Source organism: Argiope bruennichi, chromosome 4 (genome assembly GCF_947563725.1).
Source record: "Argiope bruennichi chromosome 4, qqArgBrue1.1, whole genome shotgun sequence".
In the NCBI taxonomy this organism is placed as follows: Eukaryota; Metazoa; Arthropoda; class Arachnida; order Araneae; family Araneidae; genus Argiope; species Argiope bruennichi.
The window spans coordinates 105,603,798-105,625,570 of NC_079154.1; the positions used below are offsets into that span (position 1 = coordinate 105,603,798).

Sequence of the window (21,773 nt, forward strand, 5' to 3'; positions counted from 1 at the left end):
TTTCATACTATTTCTTTTTTTTAATTTCTAATTGAGAAGTATTGATCCTACACGAAAGCTTATATAACCGGCTTTATATTTATCCTTATTGCTAGAGCAACAGTGGTGTGGTGTTGTAGTATACCACATTGCTGGAATTAAAATATTTATTGCTTGTCTTTTGAAGAGTTTTAAGATTGCTCTCTTTGAATTACATCAAAGTGATTGAGCAATTATAAAATGGTACAAACCATGATCAGAAATTTACGGGCGAGCAGGTTACTTAACCTTATTCGTCAAAAGCAATACGTAAGTATTATATAAACATGTATTTGATTGACCTTAACATAGGAGCTGGGGATTAAAAAATAAGCATGCAATAATGAAAACTTCTGATAATTTTATTCAGAATTGATTCATATTAATAATATGTCATAATTTTTATTTTATTTGATACAAAAGATGTTTCAGTATTAAAGACAGATAAAACAAATTTTGCAATATAGAATGAATTAAGCTTAAAATATCGGACGTTTCTCAAAGGATACTATATATCAAGTTATTATTTTGGTATCGGTTTCTGTTTTGTCTACTGATTTTGTGCACACAGTAGATAACAATAGATAAAAAGAGATAAGATGGATAAGAGATAAAAATTGCTAATCACAAATTTTATAAAATATTATTATATTAAAAATCAGATTTTATAATAATTATTTAATTAAAATCGAATATTATTAATTTATTATGATTTTAATAACCTTGTTGACTGATCGTCTCAAATGATAATAATTTTTGCAAATAAAAGTTTCTAATGCAAATGAACTATTTCCTTTAAATGATAAACGAAAATAATAACAAATGAGTTTTCTTTAAAAAAAAAACCATACTTTTTTAGAATTAGAAATAATGTCCAGGAAAAGATTATTTTTCATTTCATACTTTTAAATTTTCTTAGTAATATTATATTTATTTATAATGTTGTTTGGTTTAAATTTATGCAGTTATTAATAAAATAAATGCACAAAGTTGAAACACAATTATGAAATTGTGAAGTCTATGTCTGTAAAAAAGCCTTTTTTAACATTTACTCTTAGTGCATTTGTACATTCCTTGAATTTCTGTGCAATATTCTTGAAAATTTATTTAAAAATAGTTTTATGCAGAAAATTAATCTGTTTTAAAATGAATTCTTTCCACATCAACATCTTTTGGCATGTTTCCAGCCTTACTTTCAATCTCTCTGAAGGTCATAACACATCCATTTTCATTAATTCTTATGATAGAAATGATCAATATTTTAATTTAATGACATTAGTTTCCTCTTTACTGAACATCTAATAATTTAGTGATGTTTGGAAATTATGCTTGCAGATATATAGTAAAGTTGTTTATAAAATATTTTTCAAAGAAAGTATATTTTATCATTTTCCTATTATTTATATTGATATAATGAAACTCAAGTAATAAAACAATTACTTTAGGTAAAATGCATCTACTGCTTGCTTTTGAAAGAACAAACATTTAGAAAATACCAATTGTAATGCTTATTTATTTATTCGTAGGGAAGAATTGAGTTATCACTATAATTAATAATATATATATGTATATATATATATATATACATCTTATCTGATTTTTAGAAGGAGATTTAATATTTCTTGAAATATTTTTTGGGCATCTTTTTTTTAATATTATTTTGTGTAAAATTAGATTGATCCAAGAGATTTAGATATTTCTTATAAATTACTTATCTTCTAAATGACTTATTTCTAGTCATTTTTTAAAAAAATATTTTATTCTACATGTATTTCTAACATTTTTAATCTTGTTGACAATTTTTTATTCCTAACAAATTTTTATATACCAAAGAGAATAAATTCTAACAAATAAGAAATTTAAGAAGATATTTTTAATATGTTGTGAAAAGTATGTTTGTGATTGTACTGTTTTCTAATAGATTTTTATAAAACTTGGATGATTCTAATTTTATTTAATTAGTGTAAATTAAGGTTTAACAAATGAGTATTATCTTAATCATTGTTTTATTTTACAATTCTTCCAAGTATTATATTGTAAAATGAAACACTTTCTAATTGTTAAGCTCCTTTAGAAAGAAAATACTTTAGCAAATAAGGATTTAAAAATAAGCAAGAAAGTTTGTCTTAAGTAAAAAGCTGTTGCATTTGCAACATTTTTTTGCTGTTCTGGGAATACGATGTGTGAATTAGTGTTATGGTAGCCTCAGAATAAGAATAGATTCTTTAAAATTGTGGGCCTTGGAATTTGAACCGATTTCATTAAAGTTTTAATATGTGTTTGGACTTCTTTTGTCTTAATTTGATAGCCTTAATTGAAAATTGTAATATCTATCTCAAACAGTTGACGGTATAATCCTAAAGTACCAAAGTCAAAGTAGTATCTATGTTCCTTCAAAACATGTTGGCAATCTGAAGATGATATATTAAAGTCCTTAAAATGTAAAGAAACCATTGCTATGATTCATTCACATTTAGTTTAAAAGGTCAATCAAGTTAGCTACTTGCAGTGACAGCTCGTCAGTTTGGAAACCAAGCAGTGCTGCGAAAAATATTTAATAAGAGAATATAATTTTTAAACAGTTTTTTTCTGTAAATAGTTTAAAAATTAAATTAGTTTAGAATTGATTGTAATTATCTTCATTGTATTTTAGATAATTATCTTATTTATTGTTGATGAGTGGAATTAATATTTTTAAAATATGTTTAATTAGAACAATATGTCACTGATCAAAATGGAAGCAAAAACAGAATGAAGTAGTTGTGAAGTGGGAAGAGTGAGGGGGGAAAAATCGAGAACAAAGACAAACTTTTTGTGAGAAGGAAGTTGAATAATAGAACATTTTATATTTAACATCATACTAAATGTGGTCTGCTTTCAGCGGCCCATATACCACTAAATTCAATAGGAAAAGTCTTAGGTTTTCAACTCTAAACATTGTGCAACAAAATGTTGATCCCTTTTGGAATTCTAGTCAGTTCAATTTTGTATATCTTATGTTTCACTTTCTTTTTTCTGTAGTATTATCATTATTTCCACTTTTATTGTACATCAAATCCCCAATATGGATAAATAACAAAACTGGTTTAAAAATGAAGGAGAGAAAACAGCTTTTCAAATATTTTCAAGGATTGCTGCCACCACTAGCTATTTAATTATATCAGTAATACACATTAAAAAATTTTTTTTTTTTAGATAAATTACTACTTCAAATAAAGTTTTCTCACTGCATATGAAAATTTGATTTATGATTTTGTAATAATTTACTATTTTCTTTCTTATTCCTTTTATTATTGTATTTTTAATAAATATTAATCTCTTTATTTAAAAACTAATATTTTGATTTGTTTGTAGTGAAATATAAATCTTTTGAATATATTGCTAATATAAAAACTAAAAACTCTATTATATTTAGGAAATAGTTCTATTATTAGAATGGATTTCTTTATCGAGTAAATGAATGGGCACTTTATTATTTCTAATATTGAGTCTTATTTTTTTACCTTTGATTTGGTTGTGTGTCTTAATCATGAAATTTGAAATATTCTTTTTTAAGAGCAAATGAATAAAATAATCATATTATTATTATTATTTGTTTTGATACAGAACAGACAATTTCATTTCACAATAAAAGGGCGGCAAACTGCTGGAGCTTCTACAACTCAGGTATTATACTTTTATGTATTTCAGCAAATAATAAGATCTGTGTTTTTTTGGGGGTTAAATAAATTCAACCCAAAATAAAAATAATTAAAATTATATTATTTTGATTATTTTTAAACTTTATCTTCATTAGATTCTTTAAATTATGGAATATTTTTATACATTATATTATTATAAATTTTAAGATATCACATGACTATCCTGTTGTTGATCATACATACGATGCTGTTGTTGTTGGAGCTGGTGGCGCTGGTCTCAGGGCAGCATTTGGACTTGTTCAGGAAGGTTTCAAAACTGCTTGTATCTCTAAATTATTCCCTACTAGGTCACATACAGTTGCTGCACAGGTATGTATATTTTTCTTCAATTTTATTATATTAAAATTTTCAATTTTAATTTTTTTAACTGGTATAACTGTACTTTTAAGATTAGATTTAACAAAACCTCATTTTTGTATTATTACCTGAAAAATATCAGCCAATTTCATGTTGTATTAAAATTGTATGTTTAAAGAAATTAACATACTATCTAAACAAAAACCACAAAAATGTATGTGTAGAAAAGAATGTTCTGTTCCATTTATTTATTCTTTGTGAAAACCATGTTGTAAATAAAAATAAAATGTATCCAGAAGATTAAAAAAAAAAAAATATTTACTTGTTAATTTTTATTTTTTGTATGTTCAAAAATGGTTTTTGTTATATAAATACACATGCACACAAATGCCAAATATTTTTATTACTTGGGGAAAGAATGGGAGTTGGGACAAAAATAAAACATTGTTTATATTATTTCTGATATTTTGTAAATTCATTTGTGTTACAGATGGTAAAATGATGAAAAGTATGGAACAAAATTTATTATTATAAACCAAAGAATATTTGCATTTGAAATATTTGTAAATTTATTTTGTGTATTATATCTGCATAAATTTCGAGAATTATCCTATAGTATTGATGAAATAAATCTGTTTAATTCATTGCAGTTTTTTTTGTCTTTGATTAAAAAAAAATCACTTAAGACTTTTCCCATTTCTAAATGGTTTTAGTATGCATTTAAAACTTTACTTAATATAACTTCAATAAAATTAAATTTTTTTTTCTGTAAAACTTTTTATTTTTATACAGTTAATTTTGAGAAAAATAAAATTCTTAAAAATTTAAATAAATTTTTTTAATACTATTATTGTTTTTAATTATTATAATTATTCTTTTATGAATCATTTATTAATTCATTCTTTAATATAAAAATCTCCATTATCAGGTTAATGCCATTTAAATTTGTTTTTTTTTTTTAAATGGGAGAACAATACTGCTTTAATTTTGAACCTCCTGTATTGGGTAACAATAAATGTTTTTATGAATTAAATTTATTTTTTAAATAAATTATGACTAAGTGGTTGTCCATGGAAATGCAAAAAGTGAGGCAAGAAAGTCTCAGATATTGGCAAAGGTCTGGAAGACCACTGCCGCCAGTTTTGGTGTTTCAGGACTGTAAAGGATCTCTTGAAGTGGATCCATCAGCGACAACCAGCCAAGCTTTAAGATATCTGTGGTAATAGATGGGCACTCGAAAATGTGCAATATTTATTGATGGCGTTAAGATTTCCGCATTCGGGGTAGCCAAGAGCTGCAGTCTGAGCCACTGGCGAGAAATATGTTACAAGGACCTTGAATATTTTATGCCTAAGTTATGAAATGAAATAAATTGTGATATATTTATACTAAATATTTGCTTATCTTTTTGTATATAATTTGTATGATCTGTATCAGATTATTCATTGAAAATTCGCCCCTCTCCCACATACGCTTCCCTTTTCATCATCAGTTTTACAAGATTCTTTTATTGAATTTTAAAAACATGTTTTATGTCGCTGAGTTTTTGGAGAAAAAAAAATATTAATAAATTTTATAATCTAGGGTGGCATTAATGCTGCTTTGGGGAATATGGAACCTGATGACTGGAAATGGCACATGTAAGTTATTATATATTCCATATATTTCACTTTAAAAGATCATAATTTTTTTAATTGATATTTTCTTGAATTACTTAGAATCGATTCATTTTTAGTATTTGAGATTTAAGATGGGTTAAATTTTATAATTATTTGATTCAAAAATATTTAGTTCTGGAGATTTCTTAATTGCTTGGGATTCAGGCAAAGCATTCATAAGCACTTTTTCTAATTGCTTCCATTTAATGATAATTAGAAATATTATTCAATTTTATGTTCAAAAAATTTGTTAGACAAGTACTAGTTTGTTTCAAAGCATTTTCATTATTTAACTTTTCTATCTCTTATCATTGATTGAAGCATTTAAATTATATTTATAAAATAGATTCATCAAATAAATTTATTTAATTGTTAGCTGTATACAAATTATTGAATAATGTTTTACAGGTATGATACTGTCAAAGGATCTGACTGGCTTGGAGATCAAGATGCTATACATTACATGACTCGTGAAGCACCTCAAGCTGTTATTGAGGTGAACATGATGAGAAAACATAATTTTTGATATGTTTATTTAATTGTATCTATTTTAAAAACAGACTCTTTTCTTTAAATTTGTTATTTAATCCTTTTAAAAATATTCTCTCATACATCATTAACAAGAGTTTCAGTAGTAGCAAATTATGCAAGAATTTTCATTGATAACTCATTTATATGATTCTATTAATTATAAAGTCAGCAATCTCATGTTATAATAAATATTAATCAAGCCTTACTTTAAGTTGGAATATATATGACTTAAATAATTGAATTAAAATATCTTTCTTTCAAAAATAGCAGAAACTAAATTCTAATTTATGTGCTATATTCTAGGTGATATATATTGTGTTTAACCCCTTTGGGATGATTGCCACACATGTACATTTGCTTTTAATTTTCCTGCATTTTAAAATTTTTTTTGGAATGCCACATTCTTGTATCATACTTTTGGAATGAAATGATTTTGTTACTTTATATTATTAATCTATGTTTTTATCAAAAGAGTAGTCCCATACATTAGTATTGCTCTTTTGGAGGTCAGATTATGGTTAGGCAAGTATCTGTAAATCATTAAATTTTCACAAATATATATAAAAAAAAACATATTTTGCCAATGTAAAGAGAAGCACATGTTCTTTTTGAACTGGCTGTTATAACTAATACTGTCATTTGGGATAGAATGCTAGTCCAGTAGAAGTTTATTTCCTACTGGACTAGCATTCTATCCCAAATGATTATGCAGTTATGAGTTTTAATTCGCTTATTTTTTTTCAGGGAGCATGTAAATATAGGAATGATTTTTCTATGGACTTTTTCAATGAGAATAACAAAATATTAAATTAATTATAGGGAAATAGATGATTAAAAACTTGGATGATGCATGCTTTACTTGAAGTAAGAAGGAAAATGAGATACTGCTTATAGATATAAATTGCATAATGTTGGTCTAATAACATTGATCAGTATTTTGAAATTTTTCATATGGCTTTGAAGCATTAATTATTATATTTTTTGAAGTATTTTAAAATATTAATCATAAATATTTATCTCCTTTATGTTTTTGTATCAGTAATCTGTTGTTTACTTTAAATATCGTTGATTATTATAAAATGCATTTTATTTTTTGAGTATTTAACATCAAATATTTTTGAGTCGTGATTGAAAACATATCTACTGTCACATATTTAAAAATTATTTTATTTCCGCACAATTAGTACTTTTTGCGAATTATTATGTACAAAGTATAGCATGCATTAGACGTAGAAGAATAAAATTCTCCAACCTATTTTGACAGTTGGTGTTTGCTTAATCCCATGCTATGGGAGCACTTCTTAGTGTGTGCATCTATCCTGAAGGGGTTAAAAGCATGAATGAAATTTCCAAATCTAATAGGGAAGTTTTATATTTTTGAAAGATAGGTTCCTCTTATATCCCCCCCTTTTTTTTATAAATACTTTTTTTTATACCTTGTACTCCTCCCCCCCCCCCATCTTGATCACATTAGGCTCTAATGTTACAAAGTGTACTAATTAAGTCCATCTTTTTTTAATTGCTAATACTATGTAGCTTGGCATCTAAAAAATGGAATGCATACTTTTTTGTGTAGTTTACTTTAAAGTTAATGCTAACAAAAATCATGTATTTTTAATAGAGATTCTAATTAAAATTCAAATAGATGTAGTAATTAAAGTTAAAAAAAAAGTTAAAATTCTTATTTTTTAAAGCATATATAGTTTATAATTGATAGGATGAATAAATTGAATGAATATTAACTTTTGTAAATTGTAAAATTCATTAATTTAAATGTCATACCAAATTAAGATAACAGATGCATTTTAAAATTTTCTTCTTTATTTTGAAGCTTGAAAATTATGGCATGCCATTCAGTCGTACACAAGATGGTAAAATTTATCAACGGGCATTTGGTGGACAGTCATATAATTTTGGCAAAGGAGGGCAAGCTCACAGATGCTGTTGTGTTGCTGACAGAACAGGACATTCGCTTCTTCACACTCTGTATGGTCAGGTAATTTTTTATTTTACTAAATCCTTATTTGCTTATGATTTAGCATGTTTTAATGCATGTGATTTTTTTTCTTTATTATTTAAGGATTTTAAAATAACAGATTTTATTTTTGATATTTTCTAATTTTTATTTTCTTTTCCCCAGTCTCTGCGATATGACTGCAACTTCTTCATCGAATATTTTGCTTTAGATTTATTGATGGAAAATGGGGCTTGCAAGGGTGTCATAGCTCTTTGTCTTGAGGATGGTTCTTTACACAGGTTTAGAGCAAAAAATACTGTTTTAGCTACAGGGTATGTTAATTTATTTTTCAGATTTCCTTATTTGTGAATTTTAAAAATATTGTTGTATTGAGTTTTAGTTTTTCCACCTTGTCACTCTAATTTTTGCCCTGTATTTATATATGTGAATATTAAAAATAAGAGTTAATTATGTAATAGTCAAATTCTTTAATTTTTTCAGAGAGAAAAGAAAAACTTTCTTGCTTTAAAATAGTTGCATAGTTGAATTTCAAAATATTTTAATTATTTTTTTAAAAATAATTTTCTTGTTACAAGTGTAGATAGAAAAATAATGTACATTATTAAATATAAAAGTTTTATTTAATTTATCCTGTTTATTATAATACATATAATATGCTTATTTTTTCTAAGAAAAGGTATAACTTATAAAACAATGATTTCTTAGTTAGATTTTCTCCAGCATTAAATAATGATAATTTAGCTCAATTTTGTTTTAAAATGAAGAACAAATCATTTCTTTTCTTAGATTCTTTTTTCCTTTCAATTCATTTCCTCTCCCCTAACCTGTTGTAGAATTTAAAGAGCAATCATATTTTTTTAATATTGTGTGAATTCAGATAGTATTTTTTTAAATTATAAATTAATTTTTAAAATTAGATTTCAAGTAAAAAAATTCTGATTAAAAATAATTATGATCTGTTTTTATTTATAAGAGGGTATGGCAGAGCCTACTTTTCTTGTACTTCTGCCCATACATCTACTGGCGATGGCATGGCTTTAGTAGCTCGGGCTGGATTACCAAATCAAGATATGGAATTTGTACAGTTTCATCCTACTGGAATTTATGGAGCTGGATGTCTTATAACTGAAGGTATAGTATATTTAAAGCTTTAAATAATTTTATTATTGAAGTAAGCTGTCTCTATATATTTAATTTATAAAATGGTTTATCTGAGCTAATTCTAAAAGTTTTCTCAATTTTCCAATGGATGTAAACTATTAAAATGCTATGTTGTTTAAGTTTCCAATTATCATTCCTAAACTTTTTATCAGTTTTTTTTTTTTTTTAAATTTAATATTGTTACAGAAATTGGATTACAGTTATGTTTTTCATGTAAGTTAATGTTATATTTTCCCTTTGCAGGGAGGACTGTAAAAAATATCAACAATAATCATTTTACTATATGTAATTGCATTAAATTGTTTATATTCGAAATTTGTAAAAGTATTTATATGTAGACACTTTGAGATATTAAGACATTCTAACAGTTAATGTATGCCATTGTCTTTTTTAAGATGTTGTATGAATCTTTTTGAAATTTAATTATTCTTTAATTTCTTCATTATAGTTAAGAAATGCAGATTCTTTTGTATATTTACATGACTATCAATCATTGATATTATGAATGTAGATCCAAAAGTTTAAATATTCACTATGTTCATTAAATTTTTGTTTTTCACCATTTTGCTTGCTTAATTCTAGTTAGCATAATGTTACACAGTAGTGTATCTTTGCATAGCATTCAAGGTCAAGGTCTAATATGTACAGAATTAAATATATTGTATGTTTTATCTATATTGTAAGACAAAGTGTAATATGCTCTATACGAGAAGTATGATTTTGGTATCAAATATACTTAAAATTTCTCCAACTTGATTACTCCTTTTGTTTGTCAAAAAATTTATAATGTTATCAGCTATGAAAATTGAAGATATATCAGCAGCTGAGACAAAGGATGTTAGTTTAGAGAGAACCACATACATTAGCTCTTGGTTTAAAAGCTTTTGAAAAATTGAATTTTGCACTTTATAATAATTGGTAAGGCTAATCAATTAGAGAATTATTCATATCAGCCTGTTTATATCGGGAGTTTCAAGTCTCGGATTTTGACAGCAAACTTTACCATCTTGAAAACAATTTTTATATATATTTCTTTACTTGAATTCACTTAATATTTCCAATGAAATGCATGACAAATTTGTACATATTAGTCATATTGCCACAATTATGTTTCATGCTCAGTTTGTGAATTAACTAAATTTGCCTTTCATTTCTACTTGATTTCTTTTGAGTCATTTCATTTAAAGTTTCTTAAATATTAATAGGAAATATTATGAGTATTATGCCATTAATTCTTTCTTTTATTTTATAATAAAGAATTGCTTTACGTTACATAAAGGTTTTTCTTAACAGAAGAAAGTTACTGATTTTTTACTGAAAACATTTACTTTTTGTTTTTGGTAAAAGAGAAATTCTTTTTTCCCCCCTTTTCTTCTATTATATTTCTTAACATCAATATATTGAGACTATTTTTACAAAACTTGACTCTATTTTTTCATAGATATTATTTTTATAAACTTATTACTGATATTTACTTTCTGGAATGTGATTTGATAGAACCTGATTTTTATTTCTTTGTGCACCTTTTTTAATGCTTTTTAGCATTATCCAGGAATGGGATTTTTTTTTTTTTTTTTAATATTAACATTAAGGTCCAAGAATAGATTTCTTAAAAAAAAAAAGTCATGATATACAATTTTATGTTCAGGAGTCATTTCATTTTTTATGTGCTAAATAGCTTTACCAAATTATTTATTTTAGAAAATATTCTTTCATGTGCTGTTTTCATGTATACTTTTATTATCATTCTTTATTCATTTCATTTTTTCCATTTATGCATTGTTAGAAAATTATCCTATTTTTGTTAATGTAACTTTTCTTCAATAAAATTTGAAGTTAGTAATCTCATCCTTTTATTCTCCTTCTCTTTTGTTAGAGAAACTATGTAATATTTTTCTTCAGTATATATAATCATCTAAAAATCAGGTTTCAGTTAAATTATCTATGTTTATTATCATTTTAAATTAAGAAGCACACAGGATTATTGTTCATTTTGTAAAGGATTAATGTGGTGGGGAAAGATACATTTTATGTTTATTCAAATTTCTGATAATCCATACTTTTGATACCATCAATCACTTTTGAATGACTAAAAAAAAAAGAAGCTCTTACATATATGACACAGCTTAAGTGCATGATTTTAAACAAGATTATTCATAAATATTATAATTATAGATATTATAATATATATCTATAATTATTATATATATATATATATATATATATATATATATATATATAAATATTATAATATATGATTTTAAACAAGATATTTTAATTTATAAATATTAAAAGACTTTCAAAGGAATGAAAAGAAGCTCAATATTGAAATTTCTTTTTATGGTATCAAATTATGTAAATATTATCTGTTCAGAAGTTTATGATTCTTTCTTTCATCATTTTTCATGAAAACAATTAGAACTTTTATTTTGTATTCATGTATAATTTTATGGAGAAAATCATTAATATATTATTTCGTTCAATGTGTGCAGGTTGTCGTGGTGAGGGTGGTTACCTGATTAATAGTGAAGGTGAGAGATTCATGGAGAGGTATGCACCTGTGGCTAAAGATTTGGCTTCAAGAGATGTTGTTTCTCGTGCAATGACAATTGAAATCAGAGAAGGAAGGTAAGTCTAGCTGCTTTTTTTCCAGATTTTTTTAAAAATTCTCTTTTAGTCCTCGCTTGCTTTTACCCTCGTCTTTCAAGTTTGAATTCAGATTTCAAGTATTCATCTTTTTTTATTATTATTTTTTCAGAGTGAAATGTAATATATATATATATATATATATATATATATATTGTAATGTTCAATCTTATGTTATATTTTCCTTTTACATGTATTGATTGTTAAATTAAGTCTTGGGAAAGAATATGAATACTTTATGGGGTATGAATAAAATCAAGCAAACAGCTTACTGAAATACAGCAATTCCTGGTTTCAGTTATTAAGAATCATATTTAATTTTTAAGATTTATAGTTATTTTATCTTATTTGACTATTTTAAATTGAAAAATAAAATATTTTGTTCTTAATTTTCAGGGGTTGTGGGCCTGAGAAGGATCACGTTTATCTGCAGCTTCATCACTTACCTCCAGAGCAGTTAGCTACTCGTTTGCCAGGAATATCTGAAACAGCAATGATTTTTGCTGGAGTTGATGTTAATAAAGAGCCTATTCCAGTCCTTCCTACTGTACATTATAATATGGGAGGTGTTCCAACTAATTACAGAGGACAGGTAAAGCAATTATAGTATATTGTTGAATTAATCATTTAATTACTTTAAAATACTCTTGGTTATAAATTAGTTTTACGTATTTTTAACCATTTTTCATTTATTAATATCTAATCATTATAAACTCGATCACTATGATAACTTAGCTATAATGTTTTACTGGATATTAGAAATCTGCATTATTATATAATTTTATTTGAACTCTCTTAAGATGTTTTAGAACTCTCAGCCCTAATGTGGATAGTAATTAATAGATTTACATTAAAGATTTCAGTAATCAAACACTTTCACTATGTCACATATATGTAAATCTACTTGGAATTCCCACTCTAGAAGTTGGCCACGTATATTTGATCTCAAGAGAAATATAAAATAACTAAGTTAATACTAGCAACTTTAATAGATTAAATTGTAATTTAAGGGAATATGAATTTTTAAAAAGCCAAATTTAAAAGTTCTTTGACTATTTATACTTAATACTTATATTGTTGTATTCTGTGGAATCATCCAATTAAGATTTCTTAACATTCAGTCATCCTCTACATCATCAATATCTTGATATATGTTTTATAAGAAAATATTTCTGATGGCTTTTTCAGGTCATAACTTATGACCATGCTGGTGGTGATAAACTTGTTCCTGGTCTTTATGCTTGTGGTGAAGCTGCCTGTGCTTCAGTGCATGGAGCAAACAGATTGGGAGCAAACTCATTATTAGATTTGGTTGTGTTTGGAAGAGCATGTGCACATACAATTGCTGAATTCGATAAACCTGGAGACCCGGTTATGGAGCTTAAACCTGTAAGTATCAGATTAGTTTTCTTGTAATTTAATTCTATTGAAATACATTTCTTGTATTAAATGTATTAATCCTATAAAATACTACATATATGTGAAGTATTTTAAGTATTTTTGTATGATTTTTGAGAAGACCAATTTATTTATGTTCTGTATGTTGGTCAGAAATGGGGATAATTCAATTTATAATATTCTGATCTCAAATGGATTATTTGTCAGCATGCTTGAATTTTTCAGATGTTTGTTGTTTCAATGTAAAATATAAAATCTATTTTCCCCTCATCTAGACTGATGGTGAAGAATCAGTAGCAAATTTGGATAATATGAGACATGCAAATGGATCCACGTTGACTTCGCAGCTGAGGTTACAAATGCAAAAGGTAATAAATGTTTTTTTAACATGGACCTAAATCTTGTGTGCCTACATATATATAAAAATCTGCTATGATAAAAAAAAAAAAAAAATTCGTATTACTGATATATTTTTTTCCTACATTAATATTGTTGATAAAACAGTGATCTTTTTTTCAAGATATAATTCTGAAATTTTGCTATATCTGTACTCTTATAATAAAAATATAAACTTATATTTTTTCCTCCGGCTTTTCATGTCATCTACTGTGGTTTTTTTAATGAAATTCATAAATGTGTCAGACAAAAACATTATAAAGGCAAATAAATTATATTTATACCTGTTAGTTTACTGCAGTTGATGGTAAAATGGTTGATTTATTTTTGCTCATATAATTTTATGAGTAATTTCATTGCTTATGATTGAATTTTGTGCTCAGTGATTATTCTCAGTTGGTTTCTAACTGAAAAAGTTTGTTTTTCTTTGAAGAATTTCGTAAAAAAAAAGAAGAGAATTAGATCACAAGATTTTTTGTTTTTAAAAATACTTAGTTAAAAGTAATCCTTAATTTTTATATTAAATATTTCTATTAAAAGTACTATTAAGTAAATTAAAAGTAACAATTAAGTACTTTTTGAAATGTATTGTTTTATATTTCAAAAGTATTTGGACATTGCTGTGTAGCTTACTCTTTTTAGCATTTTTATTTCTTTAAAAAGATTATTAGATATAAAGGCTCTTGTATCTGTTTCAATATTAAAATTATTGTTATATATAATAGCTTAGAAATGTTGCTATAAGAGCTTTATTTAATTATTATTACATACATATAAGTTTCTTTGCATATGGTTTGGATCATTCCATATGACAAAAGCTTTTTTTTTATTTATTTATTTTGAATTCTTGTACATATAAATTTTTTTACAGTTTATATAATTGTATATAATAAATGCTTTTATTTTTTTAAATTTAAAATTCATTAATTTAAAAAAAAATTCTGTATCTCATTTAAATTGTGACTGAAAATTTAATCTGAACTCTCACCAGTGCATTTTCTCTGAGTAATTATCAGAAACATACTTCCTGTCTATTTTTAACTCATTATTTGTTACTAATATTTCAGTCTTGTTTGTGTTGACAACATTATAAGTAGTCACATTTACAGTCAAACCTCGCTTAATGAGCGTCTCTCAAAATGACTGATCTGCTTAGCAAGCAAAACAAAATGTAAAAAAGTGACTTACTTAACAAGCAATGGTTCATACAATGAGTAACAGGGAAATACTGTGACACCACATGCTGTTTTGGCTGTATCAGTTATTATTGAATGCTTGTTTAAAGTGAACCCTATGTACATAGAAGAAGTTTTGACTGAATAGCATTGTCAAATGCTACTTTGAGGAATTTAAGCAAGTGCCAGAGTGCCTTAATCAAGAAAATTGTGTCTGTATTCAAGATTATGAAGCTAGATGTGGATAGCAATGATGATGTTCAAAAACTTAACCAGAATTATTGAAGAACTTAAGGTGCTACATCCTATTTCGCAGAAAAAAAAATATGTGGACAGGATTTAGTTAGGAGAAGAGGAAATAATAGTCTCAACAAAGCAACCACCTCCCCAGTGAAATTAGGGAGAAGTTAAAAGCGTGGGCAATTATTGCATCATATGTTGTAAAGCATCTCCCTAATGTTGTTTCATTTTCACTCTATTTTGCAGCATAATTAATGATAAATGCCTTTGACAACTTTCTTGTAAATAAAGAGCAATATGTTCATTATAAAATTACATTATTATAATTTTTTTGGCATGGAAGACATTGTCTTATTTTACATGGATTCCTATGGAAAAAAACTGTTTTATTTAATGTGGCTTTGCATTATGAGTAAGATTCAAGAATGAATTATGCTCATTAAGTGAAATTCTGCTGTATATATTAATTATTAAAAGATGTGCCTAGTTCTTGTTGCATTATTTTGTTCCATTACCTCTCTATAAAGCCTGCTCTATTTTGTTAGAGGGATTTGTTTAACAGTATATATTTTATTAGGTATATATAATCTTGCATTTAAAAATTTAGCCTTGCCTCTTCCTCCTCCCAAATCACTTATTTTGCCACTTTTTCTTATTACTTTAATTATCGAAAGATATACTTAAACCTTTCATTATTTAAATTAAAATTTCACATTTGTCAATTCTGAGAGAAACAACAGAAATTAATGAATATTTTTGTGACAATCTTATCACATTATTAAGTGTGTAGTTCTTAATGTAAGTTAAAATATTACAGATGAATGTTTCTATAGTACCAGAATATATTTAATAGGTAATCAATTGCATTGGTTTGTGCATTTAGAATTACTTGTAAAACCTACATTGTTTCATCTCTATACATGATGTTAATTGGCATTGTGGCTTTTGCTTTTAAGCTGTTTTATTCTTAACATGGTGCGAGATATAGATAATTAAGTTTCTGTTCATTCCGAGCTAGATTTGGTTAGTCAGAAATTCCTAATTCCAACTGCAATTCTTGGTTGCTCTTGTAAGCAGTATCTTATTATAGAAAAATAAATGTAAGATATGACAATTAAAAATTATTTTACAGATGAAAGATTCTATAACCAAATTAATAAGCAGAAATTGTTATCATTTATTATTTATAGACAATGCAAACTCATGCTGCAGTCTTCAGGACAGGGGAAAGTTTAAAAGAAGGTGTTAAATTGATTGCTGATTGTTTTGAAGGACAAGACGATCTCAAGGTAATTAATATGATTGTAACACGTTATTTTTTCTTGCTTTTAATAAACTTTAGTTCAATAAACAGGCTGTATGTATTATTAACTTACTGATACACCTTTTCTGTTTTATAGGTTTGTGATAGAGGAATGATCTGGAATTCTGATCTTGTTGAAACTTTGGAATTACAGAACCTTATGCTTAATGCTGTACAAACAATGGTTGCAGCTGAAGCTAGGAAAGAAAGCCGAGGAGCTCATGCCCGTGAAGATTTCAAAGTAATAATCTTTTTCCCCTTTTGAATTAATTAAAATATATCAGCCTTGAAAGAGATTTGTATGATCCTTAATAGGATTCTTTGCATTAAAATTTATTATATTATGAAATTTAGCTTTTCCAGAAGAGAATATACTACTTTGTTATGTTTAATTTATAATTTTCATTTATACGATCGAGTCGTGTATTAATTTTTACTCAAAAATATATTAGGATCTTATTTTCTATTGATGTCTTAATTTTTCATTCACAGTTTGCATTTATTCATTGAGGAGAATTGCAGTTCATATTGCTGTAGGACGCCATCCATGCAGTGTTGTAGCAATTTGGATTCTATGGCGATATATCTATATATGATGATAATGTATGGGAAAATATTTGATATCACTTATGAACCCTTTTGTGTCATCAATCGTTTCACAGATATCTTCTAATTCTGAAAATATTGAGTGCTGATCTGGCTTGCACTTGCACTTACAAGAATATCTTTTTGCCATCTATTGAATAAACTTCTTTCTTTGATTCCTATTTTTCGGGCCATTTGAAGATTTAATTTCTTTTTGCAGAAGATTGCAAGATTCTCACTCTCTTGAATCTTTCATATTTCCTCTCTTGTTTTCAATTTGCACTTATCTTATATGAAGTTCAAAATATTTTATTTTGTAAATTCTATTAAGTCACAGTTATTCATCCAATGTGCATATGTGTTGCATTTGCACTTCATTTGGTCATTCAAAAATAGCTATGATGCCCATCTAGCTACTGATCTTAATTAAGGTTTATTTTAGGGATTAAGCTTATCAGTGTCAGAAAATTTATAAAAAATATAAATTCTTTGAATTAATAAATATTGTGATGATGATATTGCTTTGAGAAATATAGATGATCAGGTTCTTATCTGTTTCTTTATGTTCTCTTAGTGTTGCAATATTTATATATATATCTGCTTGAATACACTTGTCTACAAATATATATGCTTTGCATTATTAAGCTAATACATAAATAAATAATTTGAAAGGATATATATTTCCGCAAATTTAATTAGGCGAAAAAAAATAGCCTAAATCATTAACATTTTGATTTTTAAAGTATGAAATGAAATTAATCACTTTATTAAGATGGTCTCGTAACATGCATTAGGGCTGCAAAATGCCTAGATCTTCCCTTGGTGTTTATGCTGCAAGCATCCTAAAAATTTATAGTAAGGCTTATTTTTCAATTAGGTTCTATTTGCAGTGAAGCATGGTATGATTATGCTGAACAAATTATATTTTTCCAAAGTTATTATCATCAGGGTTAACTCTAGTTAAGAATGATCTTATCATTATGTGATATATGAATTCCTGCAAGTCTTAGGGTTATGGGAAAACTGCTTGAATAAAACATTTTTCTTATTTACACATAAAGTTTTTACCATATAGGATTTTGATTTCTGCAGTTAATATTTTTTTTAAAAAAGCATGAACCATTTTCATATTCTAGTTTCTTTATCGAAACATTGAGGTTTTTTTTTTTTCCTCTCTTGCTATATTAACCTGTTTTGTCACTGAAATTAGCAAACGTTCAGTTTTTTGACCAAGCCTGAAATTTGCATATTAGAAAAATGGAGCATGTTAGTATAAGAGAGAATTTTTTGATGAAGAAGCAATTGGGAACTTTTTTGAAATATGGCTTTTCAGGAAGCTAATAAGATTATAACTTAACAAATTAAAACAAAAAAAAATGTAAATTGAATATGAATGGAATAGTAAAATATGTCAGTTGATGAAAAAGAAAAATGTCCTTTTGAGTTAATTAAAGCAAGATATTTCAAAATTCAATTTATGAATTGAAATTCCCAATAACAACAATTAGAACAGCCTGAAAACAGTTTCACTCATAAATGTTTGCGACAGAAAGATACTTTTAATACTAAATAATATTTATAATAATTAATAATTTAATATTCCCATAATATTTTAAAGAAAATTTATGAAATTGTTTTTTATCTTCTGCAAGATTAACCAACTTCTCATGGTTCAACAGACATTTCAGATATTCTGCAAATTTTTATCATGGTTTTAAAGCAACAATATAAATAATGTTGAAATTTTAACAATCAGATATGAATCTAAAATCACAAAGTAATAAATATTAAATGAAGTATTTTTGTAAAATATATTTGAAACTTTGAAAATTTTATTCTGAACATTATGAAATTCTTGTGGCATGTGCTATTTTTTTCTTTGAAATATTTATAAAAACAGAACTAATTATTTTTTTTTACAGGATCGGGTAGATGAATATGATTATTCCAAACCTCTGGAAGGTCAGAAGAAGAAACCAATCGATGAACACTGGAGGAAGCACACATTATCATGGATTGATAACAAAGGAAAGGTAACAGTCAATTTTTCTCATTCTTATAAGTTTTTTTATTGAAAGCTATTGTTATGATAGATTGTTTACTTAATTCTGTGAGTTTACCTTAATATTAATTTTCACATTGCTATTCACCTTAGAAATCGGATAAACTCTTTGTACAAAGGCTATGCGAATGTGAATTTGAAAAAAAATTTAGCACAGTTTCTCTGATAACAGGGTGGTTAAACGACCGGGAAATCGGGAATCGTTACGGTATTCCAGGAAGTCCAGAAAAGTCAGGAAAATTTATTATAAAACTGGAAATTTTTTTATAAATCAGCAATTTTTATTAAACATTATAATTTGCTGGTATTATTTCATAAGTAGAATGAAACATCATTAGCAACTAATGAAAATTAAACTTTTACTGCTAGTGTAAAATAGACTATGGGATAGAAAGATTAACCACCATATCTGATTTATTGCATATATGTATAAATATATAATATTTTCTCTGGAAGTTTTTATTTACTTTTTTTCAGAATGACAAGTTATTGACATAATTAGCTGAAATGGTTTTGCATACTTTGGGAAAAGGCAACCTAACTAAAAGCACAATTCCTATTACTGTTATGATTTTAAGCTTTAATGGGTCTCTTCTATTTAAAAAAATATATATATGGAACTATCCCTATATTTTTTTAAAAAGGGAAGAGTTTTACATAACTTTGACGTTTATCTGAAATTCAATAAGTGAAAATAATCTTTTTTTTTCTTCTGATAAATTATATTTTACATTGAATTTAGTTTAAAGAGTAGTAATTTTTTTCAAATAAGGTTTAAAATGTATTGTACAATGATTAAAGAGAATATAATAAACTGATACCATTCTGAAAATATTAGAAACATCCAAAACTTGGAAGAGTCAGAGAAATTCAAACAGGAGAAATGCTGGCCACCTTGGATAATGTTTTTAAAATCCAGAACATGTTCCCAAAATATAAGATGTACTTTGACCGTGTTATCTTGTGTCTATGATAATTTTAGTAATTTGTGTTGAACTAGCAAAAATGATATGTTGTTGTGAAGGTGAAATTTTCAGCTAAGTGTATGAATAAGCCATCCAAATTATAAGGGGATAAAAACGGCAAAGGTTTGAACAAAAAACTTTTTTTTTTTTCATAATTTTTTTATCATTGAACATGGATAGGTAATTCTAGATAAATTATAGTTCCGTCATAATGAATAACTTCAATGCTGTAATGTTATTGTTAAGAAGTGAGTCCTTAACTTTGACTGCCTTTCAGCCAAAGTAAGTGATATCTCATCAATTTCATTCTATTTCATCCTCTTCTGCTTCCACAATTCCAATTCTTATGAAAAATGTCAGAGAAAAGATGAAATTTTCTTTTCCTTAAATTTCTGGACAAAAACAATCTGTTTTTGGATCCTGGCTTAGAAGCAGGAATTAAAAGAATGTTATTTATATGAATTATTTTACCTATTTTAATTTGTATGTTAAATTATTATATTTTTGTCATAGGTGTTTAAATAAAATTCAATTTGAGTTTGCAGTGTGTGTTTGTCAGTTTTGCCCTTACATATATTTTTTACTTCACGAGTTGAGAACTTGGTAATTATAGTGATTATTTATAGATTTATCTTTGGTATGTGCTTAATAAATTAAGATAAAAAAATTCTGATCCATAAAGGGGGGAGGGATTCAATGATACCAACTATTTATTTTCAAAATGAATTATGGTGCATATGTACAAAATCAAATCATAACATTTTCTGTGGATATTTTTAATGACTTTAATAACACAAAATATTATATGATATTCCCATGATGTTGTTCGACATTTTGTGTTTTATTTATTCTGTAAGGTTTTCTTTCAAGTCCTAATTAATTTTGCATCGTTCATAGGTTACGCTTGAATACAGACCGGTGATCGATGAGACATTAGATGTAAAAGAGTGCAAGCAAGTTCCACCAGCTATCCGTTCTTATTAGTGAGAAGAAGAGCATGAAAACTAGATAGAACTCTAGACTAATGCTTCACAACTAGTGTCGCACATTCGTATTATTGTTTTGATCTGAAAAACTTTGTAAATTATTATTTTCCCGGTATTTTAATATTTTCACTGGCTGAATGTGTTCATTGGCAATGAATGTATGGGTGAAAGGAAGAATAAATTAGTTTCAATTAAATGCAGTGTTTTTCTTTATTCCAAAATTTATTATTTATTATAAATATGTACTAGTATATAATATAAGGCTATATATATATGTATATATATATAGCTTTTCCATTATCTTATTTTATTTGTTTACAGTGAATTTATTTTTGGTATATATATCTATTGTCCTTATTAGTAATTTATTTTTTCTTTATTGTTATTTATGTTTGATATAATTACTACTATATTATTATTCATTTAATCTAATCAGATGTTGCGATTTGAAACTATATTAAAATTCTTACTGACCATATAATATATATATATATATTAAAAAGTACTAGATGGATAAGAAAGAACCAATAGTTGTAGCAAATTGACAAGAAATTGGAGCAAGGCGTGAATTGTTCCTTTCCACATGTCTGTTCTGAAATCACATTGAGATTTCAGGCAAGAAGACATTTTTTGGTACTTAAGTGTTTTTGTATTTTATACAGATTGTGACTTT

At 26.1% G+C, this 21,773-nt stretch overlaps 1 protein-coding gene across 1 annotated transcript; it reads left to right on the forward strand.

Moving 5' to 3' along the window:
- The first annotated feature begins 78 nt into the window (after window positions 1-78).
- Window positions 79-21,296, forward strand: LOC129965518 (succinate dehydrogenase [ubiquinone] flavoprotein subunit, mitochondrial-like). Its single transcript, XM_056079487.1, has 16 exons — window positions 79-288; window positions 3,625-3,684; window positions 3,867-4,028; window positions 5,601-5,656; window positions 6,083-6,170; window positions 8,037-8,201; window positions 8,346-8,494; window positions 9,157-9,314; window positions 11,837-11,972; window positions 12,387-12,582; window positions 13,179-13,379; window positions 13,664-13,756; window positions 16,390-16,488; window positions 16,600-16,743; window positions 19,010-19,120; window positions 21,012-21,296. The coding sequence occupies exons 1-16, from the start codon at window positions 220-222 to the stop codon at window positions 21,096-21,098; spliced, it is 1,974 nt and encodes a 657-aa protein (XP_055935462.1). The 5' UTR covers window positions 79-219; the 3' UTR covers window positions 21,099-21,296.
- Window positions 21,297-21,773: the final 477 nt, after the last annotated feature.